The sequence below is a fragment of the Cebidichthys violaceus genome, unplaced genomic scaffold, assembly GCF_023349555.1.
Source record: "Cebidichthys violaceus isolate CVI_PGR_0920_01 unplaced genomic scaffold, fCebVio1.0.p SCAF_19, whole genome shotgun sequence".
In the NCBI taxonomy this organism is placed as follows: Eukaryota; Metazoa; Chordata; class Actinopteri; order Perciformes; family Stichaeidae; genus Cebidichthys; species Cebidichthys violaceus.
In genome coordinates, this window is record NW_027176361.1 from 12,038,394 (window position 1) to 12,056,451 (window position 18,058).

Here is an 18,058-nt window from a genome sequence, read left to right on the forward strand (position 1 = left end):
AGCAGCTAAAGAGGCAGATATTGTTCTCAGGAGTTGTTGGAGACAGGCTGAAAGGAGGGAATAACACACTGAATATTGGAACATGACTCCAAATTAATTGGTAATAGACAATTATTCTCGAACAGGTTTGCCTTAATAATGTTATAAAGGGATAATATGTCAATGTAAATAAACATCCACTTGGCAATTTGGATTCACCGCGTCTGAACAGTGTTACATTAATCATTATTTTTATTATCTTCATGGTCACCTGACAGAGGGAATAATGAGTGAAGCTTTGATCTAAGATCTTAAAAATCATCTGTTCTGTGTCGATGATGTCACAGAAAATATGTTCCAACTCTAAAGCTGTTGTCAGAAACATAAAGCATACATATAACAGATATACCAGATGCAGGGTTTTATTCTTCTTTGTTCATAACAGTGTTTTTAATGACAGCATACATCCAGTAATTTGCTGTTCATATTCATTGGTCTGGTTCGTGGCCCCCCCATCCTTTAAGTTTGGACCATATGATCTTTAAAGAGGTACTAGCCTTAATAAAGAAGGAGTGTGAGTGTGTTGGGGATCATCCAAACACTGGCTCGTGGTTGTATGCCTCCATATGACCAACCGGTCAAGTACTGTAGTAGTTTGCATCCAAATCTGTCCAAAATGTCCTCCTTCTGTCCTATCAGGCATTTGTAATGGTCTTGAGTTACAGAGACCTTTTGATTTAAAATAACGTCATCCCTCATTGTTAAAAAAACTCTTTGGCACAAATTTGATGCCAAGTGGAGCTGATTTCCTGTTGCTCCGCTGCAATCTGATTGGCTACTTGCCAAGGAGCCTACTGTTGTCCCCATTTGCTTGTAGTTGTTGTAGTATTTCTTTGATAGAAGATTGAAACCGAGGTCGCCATGAACAATATCGGAGTAAAGGGAAAAAAGCTGATCCACTGGGGTATCGCAATATCATGTTTTTTGATACTGTGTTGTTCCCCAAAAACACTATTGATTGTGAAATAGTTTGCGTGCTGAGATTGGTGGCAGACGGTGGCTCAGGTACATAAAGTAGCGCTATGGTGTTGGATGTTTGATAAAAGCAAATGCAGATCTCACTCTTCTGATTGCATATAAAAAGTCAGAGAAGACGGCAACATGAGAGCAGCAGGACGACAAGGTGACAAACAGCTACCTGAACGGTATAACGAGCACATTATTATATTATACTATGTATATATATATATATATATATATATATATTATATAGTTTAACTGTGAGGTAGTGTGAAAGAGCAGATCATGTCAGATTGTGAGACGGTGAAAAGACGTTAACATGAAAGCACAAGTGTAGTTTTTAGCAGGTTTTTAATATTTGCTCAGGTCTTATGTTAATGTGTTTTGTACTGTTTATGAGTCTCATTGGATTCTTTTTAAGTGACTCTATAATTAAAGTCTGTGCTTTTATATAATTGGGTAAAACACTTTGGTGAAGCAGCGACAGCAAACCTCTGTAAACTCTTCATCTAAAGGCCTGTTGTGTCCAAGAGATTTCCTACCAACCGAATCAGTGAATATCAATATTTCATTGAACACGTTGTGAAATATTACAGACAACAATTACCGCCACTTCCTGCTGCGAATGCTCACGTGTGGAGGTGAGGGAGTGAACAGGGTCTAAAACTTCTCTCTGACGCTCTTGTTTCCTCATTTCTCACAGAAGTATTTCTATCCAGTCTTCAACTGCACTGCAACATGAATGCAATTAAGATTCACCTTCTTGAGAAACACAGAAAGTCAAAACACAGTTCTTGAAGGTTATGACCCTGAGGGGGATGCTGGAGGACAGGTCATAGGGTCAATTAAAACCTAAACATCTCATGAGAAATTTTACATTTTGATATTCAAGAGGAGATGTTCACCCAGTGAAAGCATGACTTTGTGCATAAAATCCACAGGATGGAACTAAAGTGGAACAGCACAGATTTGAAAGACTAAATATAGAAGAACCCTGCTGAACACCTACCGACTCCTCCGCAGAGACGTTTTTAACATGCATCCTTCAGGCACCAGGAACAGGTTGTTCCAGCGCCGGCCTGGTTAGATCTGTGACACGGAGACTGAAGAAAGCATCCTCGCCCACAGGAACAGGAGAAACTGGACGACTTCCAACTGCTCTACCGCCAGACTTCCCACTCAGACAGACGGAAAAAGAACATGCACGGCACAGGTGTTTGTGATCCACAAGAGATGGGAGATCCACATTTTGATCCCACAGGTTCTGATCTTTTCCCTCTTTGTGCTGTGATCCTGGTGGGTTTAATTAGATCGGTTCTCACTGTATTTTCAGGTTTTAAGCAACTGCACAACCTGCAATATGAACATTTCATGTGATGGTTTCTGCAGAAAGAGAGGATATTCACGGTACTGCAGGTACCTTGATACAATATATACAGCCTCTGAAAAGAAAAGCAGGATAAAAACCTGTGCCAAAAAAAGCTCACCCCCAAGTGTTTTAATAAGTCATCTGTACATCATACAGAATGTTTATTGTATGTCTTCAAAATACACAAGAAACCATAAGACAGAACGCAGGGTGAGAAAGAACCTCCACTGTTTACCGTCCTGAAGCTCAGGTCATCAGACCAAAGCAGCTTCTGTTACCAAGCTTTCACTTAACAACTCAAACACCCACAAAATAAATAAAAGATTGATTTTCTCCTCTTACACCCGTAACAGTACCTGTCAGCTTACCGGCCTTCTCTTCTGTTAAAATGTACCAAAAATATTTCACACGTTTCAGAAATGCAGAACACAGAAGCCTCATGAAGGGCTGGGTCTGTTCTACGAACACATGTCCCCCGATGGAATATTGATGACTTAATAAACATTAGAGTCCTCAACCAACTGGATCCGTTAATGATGAGCCAAACAAAGCGGTCTTTAAGTTGCAGCCGATGAGCAGGTCGCTCTTTATTTAGTCAAAATATGGGAATTAATAAACCACCTGTGTGAGATGATGTGCTCCAATCCTTACAGCTGGAAAGCCAATTTCTGTCATTTAAGCTTTTTGGCCTGTGGAAATGTTAGTGTGGAAATGAGTCTGTCATGTACAAGAGCTTTCTGTAGGACAAAACCAAAATGTGGGGATTTAAAGGCAACATGTGTAGAACTTTATGTCATGATGCTCCCTTTAAATGTTTCCGTTTGCAGTCGGTCAGATCCTTTTGTTACAACCAGTGTTGTTTTGTATTCTAATGCAGGCGAGGAGACAACATAGAATTCTACACAGAAGAGCTTTAAGTAGTCAGCGGAGACTCGACCCGGGTGTGAGGAGGCGTGAAAGTGAACAGCACTGTTTGTGTACGACAGAGTGACAAATGGAACACGTGAGCCCAGACGATTGACTTATACAGGGATTCCAATTGGATCTTTGTCTGTAGTAAGAATCAAACCTACATGTTATGGGGTTACACTTCTATTGTCTTAAAACCTGCATTCTCTCTACCGACTCCTCTGGTTGCAAAAAGAAGTACTTTAGCAGAACAGGGTATGCTTTAGGGCGGGGCTTACTGTGATTGACAGGTCTCTGCTGCTACCAGAGCCGTATACGGCGTCTCTACGTCACTCCTCCACGTTCCAAATATGGTAACTTCTGTCCAGTGGTTGAAAAATAAAAACCCCAACATGGCGATGGCCGTAATCCAAGATGGCGACGGCGAAATCACAGAACTGGAGGCTTCAAAACGGCGGTCCACAAACCAACGGGCCCAGAAACGCAGCCCTCTTCTGGATGGTACCCGACACAGACCGCGTCCCGTGTTATTTTGAAAAAAGCTTGTCGTTATCCAAACCACGCCCCTTCGCTGACTCCAGCTCGACCTCACTAGACAGGAGTGCTTTCTGCAAGGCTGCTCCTTTAACAGATTGCAATATGAAGTCATCACCTGCTGCTGTTGATCCCAGTGAAATGATTCAGAGGCGACATTCCATTCAAGTCAGATCGAGCGTCTTCAGTGATGCTCGACTGTCACACAGATCCAAAGACATGCCTGCTGTGAAGTGCTTCAATAAAGTCCATTTCTGCGTTTTTTCTACTTTTTTGCCATTTCAATTACACACACACACACACACACACACACACACACACACACACACACACACACACACACACACACAAATTAAAGTCAATAAATAAGACTTACAATGTTGTAAGGCAATGCTGACCATGCATTTGTCACAATGAACAACAAATCAAGGAACATACATGGTAACAATAAGCACATTCATTAAGAGCAACCACTTTCTTTTTTGTTTTTTTCTCTAAGAAATCAAGTGAAGTTTGAAGGCTTTCTGGGTGATCTCCTGATCCACAGGGCTCATGACCCACAACACCTGGCTCCGGGTCCTACAGCTGGACCACCTCTTCACTCAGAGGGCCCAGTCCGAACCGGCAGGCCGGACACACAGCAAACCGGACCCAGCCACGGTGGGGCTTTTGCATTGCATCCAAAGTTGGAGTTCATTCAAGAAAAATCAAAAAAAGTCTACATGGAGACAGAGATCCAGCAGCCAGCTGCTCAGAGCCTCAGGACAGCCCCGAGGTGTCCAGGTAACTCTGGAGCTTCCTCACCGTACTTCTGTCCAAGGAGCAAAGGTCGAAGTCAAAAGTAGTGTTTGTGATGTGGAAGTGTCCGGTCTCTTCAATGAGGTTCACAATCTGGAAAACACACAACACAATGAGTACCATTTCTATCGGTTTTCAGGTTATGGTTGATTAAAGAGAGAGAATGTCTGAGACTGAACAGTGAGCCTCTTTCACTGCAGTAAGTTACCACCATAACAGTTCATTTCATCTCCACATAAACAGAAGAAATCACAAGCAGAAGGAGGGAATGTGAAAGCAGTGGTAGACTTTAATATGAAGCTACCAGGACATCTTAAAGGGGACATGTCATGCTCATTTTCAGGTTCATACGTGTATTTTGGGTTTCTACTAGAACAGGTTTACATGCTTTGATGTTCAAAAAACACTTTATTTTTCTCACACTGTCTGTCTGAATATACTGTACCTGTATTCACCGTCCGTCTGAAACGCTCTGTTTTAGCGCCTGTCTCTTTAAGCCCCCCTAAAAAAAAGCCCATTCTGCTCTCATTGGCTAGCATGAAAAATATGGTGCACCTTTGCAAAGATGGCTGTCTCACATGTTTGTGAGATGGAGGGAGGGAGAGAGGGAGAGAGAAAGAAAGAGAGAGAGTAAGAGAGAGAGAGAGAGATGGAAAAGGAGATGGAAAAGGAGAAAGAGAGAGAGAGAGAGAGAGAAAGAGGAGGAGATGGAAAAGGAGAAAGAGAGAGAGAGAGAGAGAGAGAGAGAGAGAGAGAGAGAGAGAGAGAGAGAGAGAGAGAGAAAGAGAGAGAGAAGGAGGAGAAGGAAAAGGAGAAAGAGAGAGAGAAAGAGAAGGAGAAGGAGAAGGAGAAAGAGAAAGAGAGGTTGTGCAGGTGTTATTGCTTTCAGGCTTGGTACCCGCTGGTGGAAATGGGAGTCCTGGGGATTACATCCTCCCATATATCTTGGTGGAGGTACAGTTCTCAAAAATGTGGGAAAAATTAGAGGCGTTATTTACGACGGGTCAGATCAAAGTCAGACACTCAGGCGTCACCGCTCTCATTGAGCTTGGCCCGTTTGCTTATTTTCATTGCTGTTTAGAATTTGTTTCGACTGGAAACAGCTCCCAAACAAAGACGTGCCCCTCTGTCCGAACACATCTGCATTACAGCGTTCTCTGCGGTTCCATATGTGGTCCCCACCAGTGTGCAGGAGAGCCTGGGAGTTAATCATTTTTCAGAGCCGGACTAGTAGCACCGACACGTAGTGATGTCTCTGTGACGAGGCCGTGGGGGACTCACATGCACTACAATGCACTGGAAGGAGAGGAGAAATCCACAGAGAGGAGAAATCCACAGGCTATGCACAGACCCGATGAGAAATCCACAGGCTTTTCTCCTGCGTGTGTGAATGCAGTAGTGTCTCCAGAGGGATTCTGATAAATGTCCTCAAGTGATGTCACTTGAGTCAGCTTTGGTTGGGTCTGAAGACAAGTTTAAACGTACATATCTGTACATACATGTCATTTTCTGCCACTAGAGGTCTCTCAATCAAAACAATAACAAAACACTCCTGCAGTGTTCATCCAAAACAAAGGAACCAGCTGATTAAAGGCGGTAAAACAGCTGGATGAAGCCGTTTCAAGTTCAAAATTCGGCGTTTCTCCGACGCTGTTGGTGGACTCAGGACATCCTGGAGGACTCCCTGTTACAGTGTGTACTGTGTAAATACATGCTGGAGTTAGATGAGGCACAGTGAGAGGCAGTTCATCAGCAGGTCCACACACACACACACACACACACACACACACGCACACGCACACGCACCTGTTGCAGGATGTGACCTTCTCGTAGCGTCATCAGTCTCTTGTGCAGCTCCACCAGCTCGTCCAGGTAAGCCTGGGAAGCACACAGCTGCATGTCGTTAGCTTTCACACCAGACTCCTCCCAGCTCACGCCTTACATTCGTTATATACAAATACAAACAATCGATGAACTACAAAAAAAACATTCTTGTTCTTTAATAAATTAAGTTCTTAAATATTAAATGAAACACAAGCAGCTATACAACACATTTGCCCCCCCCAAAAAAAGCCTCTTGAGTGAAGGGGCACATTCATCAGTGCTGAACCACAGAATCAGTCCACATCTTGTAAAATGGCATTTGCCGAGCAGAGCCGTTAGCTGCTGCAATACTTACACTGATTAGCTAACTACACTGTCCAAGTGGTGCAATTCTTCACCTATTCACCGTTAATTAGTGTCCCCTTGTATTCCCTCACATCCATCTCACATGCTCCCGGTCAGCTGGTTGCAGCTCTTCATTGAACCCATACGATGTTGACACCGAGTGAATTAATCAAAGCCCAGACTTTGGGATCTTTGGAAACACAGCATGAGACTAATATTCACTCTAGGATAACTCGAAACGCATTAAGTGATTCTAGAAGTGTGAAAACAGAAGAGGAAAAGCCCGCTGTACCTTGTCACACTCTATGTTTCTGTTCTTGTCCTGCTTGTTCTGCTTGGTGGGACTCTTCACCTCCACTATCTGACAGAGGACAAAGTAAACAGTCACAGTCACTCTGGGAGGCGGACAGACACCCTTGTGGTGAATTACATAACATGGCGTCACGTTACCTGGTTAGCAGCAGTCTTTAGTATGGGCGGGGCTTCATTGCGGGATGGGGGTGAGGGCGAGGAGCTGTCACTCTCACTGCCGTCACTCAAACTGACCCTGGGTGGTTCATCACAGGAGGAAAGGAACATCAAAAGATGCATTACACGTGTTCATCATCACACATTTCCAATTCTGCTACTTTATATTGTGATAGTGTATTTCAATTTCTAGATAAGAAAAAAACTGATTTGAATGTTTTTGGGTAACCTTGCTACATTGAGCTGCATTGACTGATGTTTTTGACCACACGGTGGCAGCAGAGCTAGCAGTAAACAACATCTGACATATTATCAGATTGACTATTTAAACATCCAGCAGACACAAAGCAACATTGGCATTCATTTGGAGTCGTGTTGGTGTCCATCTGATGAATATAAGTAGAATATTCACTCTCTTTTAGCTCAAGTTTGGTCTCCACCAACTCCTGAATATCTGTCTCTCTAAGCTGCTAAATGCTCCTCTGTGTTCACCAGCTGTGCTGCAGAGGTCCATCCTCGGGCTCACTAACCTGCGCTGGTGGTGCGTGAGATGCGTGTGCGCCGGTCGCTCCGCGTCGGAGTCCATGTCGTTGTCGTCGTCGTCCTCCGAATCGTCATCGTTGTCATCCGAGTGCAGATCCTGCATGACCGACTGCAGCGGGCCCAGCACTGTGTGATTGTGACAGAGGTCTCTCATTATTATGTCGAGGCCCGGGTGAGAACATGCACGAGGTCGTGGGTCATGTGAGCAGGAGGGATGGTGGGACGGTCCGGTGGAGCTCGTGGATGCAGAACTGATCCCAGCAGCTCGACGGACGCTTTTACTCTTTACTTGTGAAAGGATGAGGCTTTTTTTTTTTTTTTTTTTTAATAACTTTCTTATTGTCAGCAAATCCCACAAAAACACCAAAACCAATAATGTGTTAGTCCGTCTGTCTGTGGCCCACAAATACATACTTTCATTTCATGAAAAGCAAACATACTCAAACAGGACATCAGGCATTTGTTGGGGACTATTTTCAACGGCAGATTTTTATTCACATCTGGTGCTCTGGTGAGTATTTCTGTCAGCAGGACAGTGCATGTGGGATTAAGTCAAAATGAACTACAGTGGGTATGTGTCCATGGCGATGAAAGGACCATGACATCACAGAGAGCAGCAGGACATGTGTGCACATGTTGCTGGGTCAGCAGTGATGGGTGCTCTGGAGGGTGGTGTCGTAGCCATGAGATAACACAGAACCCTGCTGACGGGACTGCAGAGAGATGCATGAGTTTTCATGCACTGGAAGACAAGCTGGAAAAGAGACTCTCCATGCAGATGTGAAAGGGGGAGGGACCTCACAGGAAGGGTTACCTGTGTGGGTGGTGGCAGGAATAGCCACCCTTTTCCTGATGATGAAGTCCACCACTGCATCCAGAGAAAATTACAAACACACAAGCAGAGGTCACCCTCAAGTAAAGAAGTAGAAAAAGTCCCACATTGCAGACTCACCTGACCCTCTTACACTAGTTCCAGTCCTAAATGACTTCTAGAGCAACACTGGACCTTTATACAGACCATTTCTGACTGAAAGAGACAATAAACAAGAGATCAGCCAAAACGTATGCGTGTTCCAAATAGTTACCTTGCCGTTTGTGGTGTGTCGGAGCAAAGCCTGAACTGGAGCTGGAACTGGCTGGACTGGGCTGTTCGGACTGGGAGGGATAAATAAAAACACATGAGATGAAGCAGACTGATATTTCATCAACACAGTTTGTGAACAACAGCATCCAAGTGTTTGGCAGATATTTGCAATGTTGACTTTTGACCGCTTTCATGCTATGATATATATTAAGAAACGTTCCACGTTCTGTCCACCAGGAGTCCAAGTTCTCACGGCTGATTAGTGTGTGACTGAAACGCATTCAAAGAGGACTAAAGCAGCCAAGGCATTCATGGGTCTTGTGTGCCTCACGTCAGATCTGGATTCATCGGTTTATACGTTTCACAACATGCTACACAACAGCTTTGGCGATTGATGACACAATGGCGGTCTGGTCTGTGGGAGGGAATACGCCTGCTGATGTCGTCAGGGTCATCCCAGCTTGGGGTTGGAAACTTCACATGTTTTTGTAGAAAGCCAGCATAACAAACTTTGGATATGGAGTTTGAAAGACATGATTTCAGTCAATAATCACCTCGGCTGTGGCGACCCACCAGAGTCTACTTTGTCCCACCATAGTTTCACAATGAACCAAAGTTTGTATGGCTAGGAAAGTGAAAGTGGCTTAAAGCACCCAGCATTTGATTGGTACTCGGTATCGTCGGATTCCCAAACTCCCGGTACTGCTCTGTACCCGGACCGAGGAAGTCAGACCGGTGCATCCCTGGTCCGCTGTAGTCTTTGAGGCGGGTTTAAGTGCTGCCTTCAACAAGTGCTGAGGTGGCACATAAGTCTGTCTTTGTCAGCACTCGTAGTTTGAAGCCATCTTGGCGTTTCAGGGCCCGAAGCCGACAGCCAACAGATCCACACTCTGTTGCTGTGCTCCTGACCTCATCTGAAAAGAGCCGGGCCGGTTTCAGTGCTCGAGCCTCAGATCTCCAATCAAGCATCATAAATCACGGAGTCTAAATGATGTGCCATAAACATGCAGCAAACCACACACAAACACTGCTGAAACTCAAAACGGCTCACTGCATTGACCATCATGCATGTGACTGCACTCAAACAGTCATCATGTCAGCTTTTCGGCAGGTCTACCACACAACGCGTGAGAGTCCTGGGGTCGGGTTCCTGCTGCCTCTGGCTGCTTGGAGGTCCCAACACAACTACTACTTGTTGAAATCTGGTTGTGTTTAAGTAAACGTTTGGTTCTACTAATATTTACCACGTTTTTATGACATAGTATACACTAATATACCACTGTTTCTTTTTTGGACACACTTAATAAACAGCATATATCATGATACACATTCTGACTATGATATGGATTTTTTTGGTAATTAAAAAAAAAGAATTTAATCGCGTCATTCGCGCTGCCGGTCTCGCCGGGGACCATTTGTGTTTGCCCCTCTGTGCTTTTTCACTGCGGTTTAATGTCAGATCAGCAGGACTAAATATGTTCTACACAGACGTGAAATACATTACCTATCCTATGTAAAGAAAGTACATATAGTAATAGTGTCTACAAATATTACAGTGTGTGCAGGAATGAGACAGCAAAAGGTACGCTCTCAACTCAGTTAGTGAGGATTCACAGTCTGAGGTGAGGAACAGCTCATCGCAGGACATGCGCTAATTCAGCAATTTTGATTATTAAAATGCTTGAAATGATTGGAATCATACAGAAACATTTATAGCACAGATCAGTAGAGAAATATTAATATTTATTTTAGCATTATTTGTTTTTTACATTTCATCATCACACCCTGACCGCTTGTCCCTGCGTAGAGCTCTGGGTGAACACAGACGGATACAGAATGTATTTCCTGATTCAACAACGGCAGAAGTCAGTGATGACAGGAGGAATGTCGCGCCAAACGCGGCGCACCAAACGCGTCGTGCCACTCCAGTGTCATCGGGTCTGTGCATAGCCTTTGTATGTAATCTCGTTGCGCGAATAATTCGCGCTGCGTTTGGTGTGAACACAGCTGGCAGCCTCGTGGGAAGGGGAGGGGGGAGCTGCGCTCATGTGATTGGTTGAAAATGAGGCTGACATCTGATTGGCTACAGATAGGTCTATGTTGAAAAAAACGCATTTGTTAATCCGGCCACAGCAGGGGAGTCTCAAAAAACCCACAAACAAATGTGGAGAGATCCACAAACAAATAGAAAAAATCCACACACAAATACATACAAATGCAGAAATATATTTGTGAATCATTCTGCGTGCATTTGTGAATCTTTCTGTGTGCATTTGCAATTATTGAGACTGATCTGACCCCATAACCCCTGACCCCTGTCCATGTAAACTTATCTCATGACGAGAATCACATCATCTCATATTAGCACACATTTTCTTTAACAACCTCAGCAAGTCTCTGAAGCTGATGACACGAGGAAATAAAACATGAAACGTGTGTTTCAACCAGAAAAACACTATACATACGACTTTCCTTATCACTTATATGTAACGGTGCATTTCCTTTGGTCAATGAGCGGAGATATAGTTTCTGTAGTTTTGATCCTTTTCTTGCATATTAAATGTATTTCCATCCACAGTAAAGGAAGCAAAGACAGAGTGGATGTTTCGAGCCTCGAGAGACAACATGAGCTTTAAAGTGAGCAGATGTGTGGTCTGTCTGACACGGGCCAGCTCTTATCACTTTGAGACAGTCATGTGTTGCTCTCCCTCCACTTCAAACAGACCTTTAGATGTGCGGGCAGCTCGTAAATTACAACAAGCATGCTCAGTGGAACAATGAGCTCACACTAGCCGACACGTGTGCACATGAAATGAAACACAGCCAGCATTGATTCTCTGCCCCTGATTGGTTGAACTCCTCTCGCACTTTCCCATCTTTTAAAAAAGTTAGAATGAGAAAAAAAACAATGCAAAGACTGATTCAGAAATAATCCGTCCCAGTCTTCACTGGTGATCCACTAGAGGTGTGTGGTGGTGTCTCTGTCCTCTGCCTGGATGGTCTCATTTTGCTGAGTTAAGGACCTTTGTGGGGTCCTCGATACAAACGAAGCAACAAGCTGCCAGATCGTAAGCATTCATCCAAGAGCCAACGGTGCAAAAAACAAAAATATCTTCCATCACAATATAAGTCATTTGATATCTAGATAAGGATATATATATATATATATATATATATATATATATATATATATATATATATAACATAACGATACAGCATGTTTTCTGGTTATTCAATACATTAATAGTTTATATGCAATAACCACATGCTAAAGCCTATTTTTGTTTCCTCCCGTGTGAATTATATATTATAAACGATGTTTACGTGCATGCACACAAATGCAGGTTTAACTGATTTTAATCAGAGTTTCTGAGAAATCTGAGTTAGTTTATGCTTATTATTATCAACTTATTACATATCTCAATAATAATACATATGATTACATTGAAAGCCAGTAAATTATATTGAATTATCACCAGAGGCAGCATTTCTGTATTTGCCTGTTTGCCGTGTTTCTACATGCCTCTGTGGGGACGCATCAGGAGGAGACGCTACATGTTTAAAAGTTTCAGGTACTTTCAGGATCGGTGGGTCCGGATTAGTGGATCAGATGTGACGGCATTTAACAAGAAGGACTTCAACCAATGCAACAGTGACCAACATTTTAATACTGCATTTCTGACTACAACTAATACTTAAAAAGGAAACAATGAAGTACAGCTGCAACAAATAGTCCTAATGTGTCCTAAAGTTTTAATGTGAATATTTTCAGGTTTTCTTAGTCCTCTTTGATAGTAAACACAACTTCTTTGGGTTTTGGACTGGTTATCATTTGTTTACATGTTATCGATCAAATAACTAATCAGTTAATTGAGAAAACAATTGACGGATGAATAGATAGAGAAGATAAATGCTGCTTGTAAGTGTGAGACAAACAAAGAAGTACAGGCCTCATCAGTATTCGGGGAGAGGAAGACGTTCACCTCCAGGAGGAGATAGTGTCAGCGCTCTGAAACTGAGCTGTCAGCGTCTGACAGAAATAAGGACACAACAAGGCGCTACATGGTGCATGACACAGACTGAATGGAGAAATGAACAACATGATCAAAACGCACACAGCGGAGCAAACGGAGAGGAAGCTGCTTTGGGCCATCAGTCAGAAAACCAATAAGACGTGTTCTACTGGTGGCTTCCACAGCTGCTGACATCACTCACCAGAAACAGAACATAGACAGTCGTACGACGTACTACAACACAGTAACAATCACAGTACTCGCCACGTTATTGACATGATATCAATTTAAATCATTATTAGGTCAAATACAGTAAAATGATGTTGCACCAATGGATTCTATTAAAATGAACCAACATCAAAAACTCTAAAACAGAGTAAAGTAAAGCAGGTCGTCCATTTAAAGGTAAAGTTAAGACAGCTGGCTCTGAGATTCTATTCTTCATGTTTTCATGTTCTGATTTTTAGGACTGTCGACCGTCAATCACTAGAACTCACTTTATTCATAATGTGTCAAACCTTCACAAAATAAAACACCTGATGGGTGTTAATAGTTACAACAGGTAGAACCATAGAACACAATGGACTGTGGCACAATTATGTTGGGCTAGTCACTAGCACCACCCGCCTGTCTGTCTGCACCTCCACAAGATCACAACAAAGAAGAACATCAGCATGAGCTTCCTCTTGGCAGACCAGGACTCTGGTGTTCTGGTGCTGCTGTGGTTCTTCTGCCTCAGGCTGGAAATAAAGGACTTGTGAGAACGTCTATATTCACGGTAAGAGAAATTGTCAGCAGTATTGTTACCATCAGAATGTTTCACCGCCAAGTAGAGTAGTACCGGTATAAACACCTCTAACAGTTCTAGTGTTGTGTTTTTAATTCTGTCCAGTTAAAACATCCAGATTGTAAAATGTAGCAGAGCTGCAAAGCAGATGCCAAAGCTCTTCAAAGTGAGGATGAGGCTGTTGGATGTGACAGCTAGCAGGTACCACGGTAGAAACGGTCTCTTAACATGTAGAATTCCCCAGAGTAAGTGGGATCATATTTGTGACCCACTCACAACCGGAGGCGTGGGTTTAAAACGCGTCGCTCTAACGGGACTTTAAAACGTACTTGTTGTGGCGAGAAGCGACTCCCAGAAGAAACATGAGAGAAAAAGAGAGACGCGAGGACAAAAGGCAGAGCGACTTCAATGGCCGTCACCTCCCGCCAACAAACACCACACAGCTGGTCTGTTGGTTTATGGGACAGCTTCTTCAGAGGGCCATAAATCTAACCACCGCTCCTTTTAAGGGCTTTTGTCCGGCTTTGCTCAAAGCCGCCGAAGCTGCCCTCCTCAAAGACAATAAATAGTCTTTAGCCGGGAGTTGGCTGGCATTGATCTGGCCTCTTCTCTTAACTCTTGGCACAGTTAGGATGGCCAACAAGAAATGCCAGCAAACGACACCAAACTGAGCGAGAGCATTTGGTGCGCTGGTCCGATTCAGCAGGGGCCGTCCAAACAAAACGATTTCAGTTCGACACCGTCGATTCATTCAAACACAGCCAACTCATGTCGTGGTTGGCGACACAAATGTACGAGCTCATTTTCAGGCTTTGCTGCGGTTAACCCCTTCACGGTTTTCTCAGCTGTTAGGTCATTGTTGCTGAAACATGTGCTGTACTTTCCTCAACCTGACGGAGCATTCTCTGGCACTCCAGTGAGCCCACACCCAGAGAAACCCAACGGCTTACTGTGACTTTAAAGCCAGACCTTTTCAGTGTAAGCTAAGGCCATATAACTGTAACTGTATTTATTAATCTTTTAAATTGTTTATTGTCCATGTTATAGCTGAAATGCTGTATTCATATAGGTATATGTACTGTAAGTGAAAGATATCAAAGATGAGTGTCAGATATCAAACTCCTCATCAACCAAACATTTTGCGACAAATATTAACCGATCATTCTTGAACTACCATGAGTCTGATAAAAATACTTTAAGCCATCTACAAAGCATGTATCTGTGAAGAGGTGCAGGTGACAGATCCCTCCTCCTATACCCACATCCAGTGTGCTCAACAGGTTCTCGGTGCTACCGCTCCAGCCTGCTCTCCCTTCATGCCACCACCTACTCCACATTTCCTCCCTTCTGCCGTTTCTGGCCCGGTGCTCGGAGGAAAACACTGAGATCAAACAAGTGGTCACATGAGAAATGAGAGCGGCGCTCTGTCGGCCCCGGCGCTCGCCCACCGGAGTCGCTGGCCTGGGGAGGATCAAACACCTGGCATTTGTCAACCCACATCCCCTTTACAACCGGCCGACCCCCAGCCTCAGTATGGGAAAACTTTAAAGGCATTTACATACGGCGCAGACAAAAACACGGGTTCTGCTTGTGCTAAGTAATAACTCCCCTGGCTAAACAAGCTGCCCCTAAGGAGAAAGATACACAAAGACCCACGCTTTATACAAGCTTTAGAGAATAGAAATGAAAACACCATCGCATAAAAGAAAAGTGCTCAAAGCACGGGGATTTAGACCTTTCTCCAACAAACGCTCGGCCTTTTTTTCTTCTCTCAAAAGCTAAAAGGATTAAAGGGGAACTCTGGGCTATTCACTGCCGCGTCTCCCCTTTCTCCTCAGGTGTTGTAAAACCATAAATCTTTCTTGTCGACTATTGGGCTTTAAAACAGCCCGTCTTTATGGGGAGGTTCTCCACCAAATGTCCGTGGACCAGGCAACCCAGTTAAATGTCAGCCTATTCATGAAAGCAGCCACTGTAGACGTGAAGGTTTCTAATCGTGCTCTTGATGTGGAGCTGGAGAGGAATACTTGAGCACATTCCACATCCATATGCAATTGCTTCCTTTACGAAACACACTTTAAGTGTACAAATCTGTCATTTGCTGTTAACAGGGCAACAAAACTGCATCTTTTAACATTCTTACTTCAGTTTTGTCGACTTCCTGTTTGGCCACCCAGATGAATGCAGCTGAAGTAGTTAATGACGGCCACCCTTTCTTCCCCTGCCCAGCCCCCTGTAGTCCACCGGACCCCTATTACAGGAGCTTCTCTCTCTCTTGGTCATTTCATTTTATAGCGCTTCCACGCCAAGGAAGGACTAACCACCAACAAACCATCCCCTTCAAAGCCTTGGACCTGGACCGCTGTCCACAACCCCTCCTTTCACTACTTTTTCCATAAAATGGCCTGAAAGCTCAAATCAATGAGTCCAATGTACTCTCAAGAACTCTTACACTCTTGGTTTTGATAACAATTAGAAAGACGTTCTACTTACATCTGATTTGTTGGACTGGTCCTCCATATCCGAGTCATTGGGGTCCACCAGTTCCTGGAATGGCGGCATTGTCAACCCCTTCCTGCGGTCTGCCTCGTCACCTTCTGGACGCAGTTTACTCGTTCGCATTTGCGATCTATCCTTCAAGAGATTCTTATCCAAATGTTGAGCGTCTGACCCAGACGTCTGCTTCCCTGCTGGATCCACAAATCCCTTTTTACGCTTTTTGGTCACGTGATCGTCCCCGTCGGGGGTGGAGAGACGCTTGTTTAGCGCTGACCCGTGGGTCGTCCCCTCAGTCCGATGCTCCTTGGACAAAGACTTGGGTTCCTTGAAGCCCATCTTAGGATTGATATCGCTAAGTGGCTGGTTCTCTTTGGGTTTCCTGGAAGGTTCTTTGGGGGCTTTGCTGGGTTCCCAGCCGGAGTCTCTGAAGGCACTTTTGGGCTCTTTCAAATCTTTTGGAGGCTTGTCTTTGTGGTCCTTGGAGGGCTTGTGGAGTTTGGAGAAACTGCTGCTGTTGGTGCTGTTGGTTGTGGCGGTGGTGAGAAGGGTGATACCGCTTCCTTTGGGCCCGTCCTGTGAATCAAAGCCAACACGTGAGAAAGATCCTTCATTGTACGAACCCATCCTACAGAACAAAAGGCTCAACAGGTTTAGATTTCGTGGTCCAAATCATGACGAACGAATTGCATGATGGCAAGTTCAGTCAGATCTGAAAAAAACACAAGGAATTCTACCCAACATTTAGGGTGTTAGAGCAGAATTACACAGAACCATCTAAGCTACAGAAGAATAAACTTCAGCGCAGAGGATTATGGAGCGGGGAAGAGGGAAATCCCACTTTAGGTCAGTGGGCAAACATAAAAGAGCAAGCACATAATTAGCCATCGAGAAATACTGTTGTCTGAGGACGGTATGGGCTTGTATTGCTGTGATAATAACTGATATAAGTGCCACTAAAAATAACTGAATAACCCTGAATATGAAAAACATTTGGGGTTTAAATCTCAGCATTCAGGAGAAACATGACTCCTGATAATGTTGTCCTCTTGCTCTTTGTTTTGTGTTGACGTTGGACTACATGTAGTACTTCTAAAGTATGGTACCAAACAACAAAGTGAGCAAAAACCAGGCAGCAAGGTCAAACGAAGATTAATCTTCTGCCTCTTATACAAGAGAGAGCACGCATGCCACCCTGCAGTTTGGTATTACCGTCTGTGAAAAGAGCTCTATTCTTAAAAAAATAAATTCAAAAGGGTCTTCTTAGTCCCCATCTATGGGCTTAAAGAGCAAACTCAGTACTTCTTTTGAAAAGTGCTGTTCAGTGGGGTGAGGGGGCCTTTTCAGCAGCCACATGCGCACTCTTAAAAGTGGAGCGAAGGGCAATGTGGAGAAAGGAGGAAATGCATTCCTTCTAACGGCGGGGGCCATTTGTCCCCGGGCCTCACCTCCAGCCCCCTTGTCAATATTTCATCAATGCAGTAAAGCCATTAAAGCAGTCTAGACGACGGGGGTGTGTCACAACGTGGGCCAACTACCTCTGAAACCTTTATTTTGTGTATCTGCCGGTGACCCCGGGACCTCAGGGTGTAAAGCTGTCGGCTCATTTCTGAACTCCAGCGGACTCCTCCGCTGCAGTGAACCCATCTCCCTCAACATTAAACTGCTTTAGTGCCTCTGCTGCCATCAACATTGAAGAGATCGCTAAAGTGGCACTTATTAACAGACCTTTCAGCACCGTGACATTGGCAGGTTAGCAGGTGACCCACGTTCATGTAAATCACTGAAGGGGTTATAATGATAATGATAATAATAATAATAATAATAATAATGCCGTCAGAACAGAAAGCACATCAAAATTACAGTTACTGCATTATTTTTTACTTTCT

General features: G+C 43.9%; 1 protein-coding gene across 4 annotated transcripts in view; it reads right to left on the reverse strand.

Annotated features, from left to right (window-relative positions):
- Positions 1 to 2,543: 2,543 nt before the first annotated feature.
- Positions 2,544 to 18,058, reverse strand: part of mllt3 (MLLT3 super elongation complex subunit) — a 38,918-nt gene continuing 23,403 nt past the window's right edge. The window contains exons 7-14 of one of the 4 annotated variants that reach the window (XM_068713703.1): positions 16,167 to 16,745; positions 8,875 to 8,944; positions 8,604 to 8,657; positions 7,777 to 7,915; positions 7,229 to 7,325; positions 7,071 to 7,139; positions 6,416 to 6,487; positions 2,544 to 4,702 (exon numbers count right to left, since the gene is read on the reverse strand). In XM_068713703.1, the coding sequence (XP_068569804.1) occupies positions 4,571 to 4,702; positions 6,416 to 6,487; positions 7,071 to 7,139; positions 7,229 to 7,325; positions 7,777 to 7,915; positions 8,604 to 8,657; positions 8,875 to 8,944; positions 16,167 to 16,745 (1,212 nt within the window). In that variant the 3' untranslated portion in view covers positions 2,544 to 4,570. Of the gene's footprint in view, positions 4,703 to 6,415; positions 6,503 to 7,070; positions 7,140 to 7,228; positions 7,326 to 7,776; positions 7,916 to 8,603; positions 8,658 to 8,874; positions 8,945 to 16,166; positions 16,746 to 18,058 lie in introns of all 4 variants that reach the window. The other 3 variants (XM_068713702.1, XM_068713705.1, XM_068713704.1) reach the window with 3 other exon arrangements.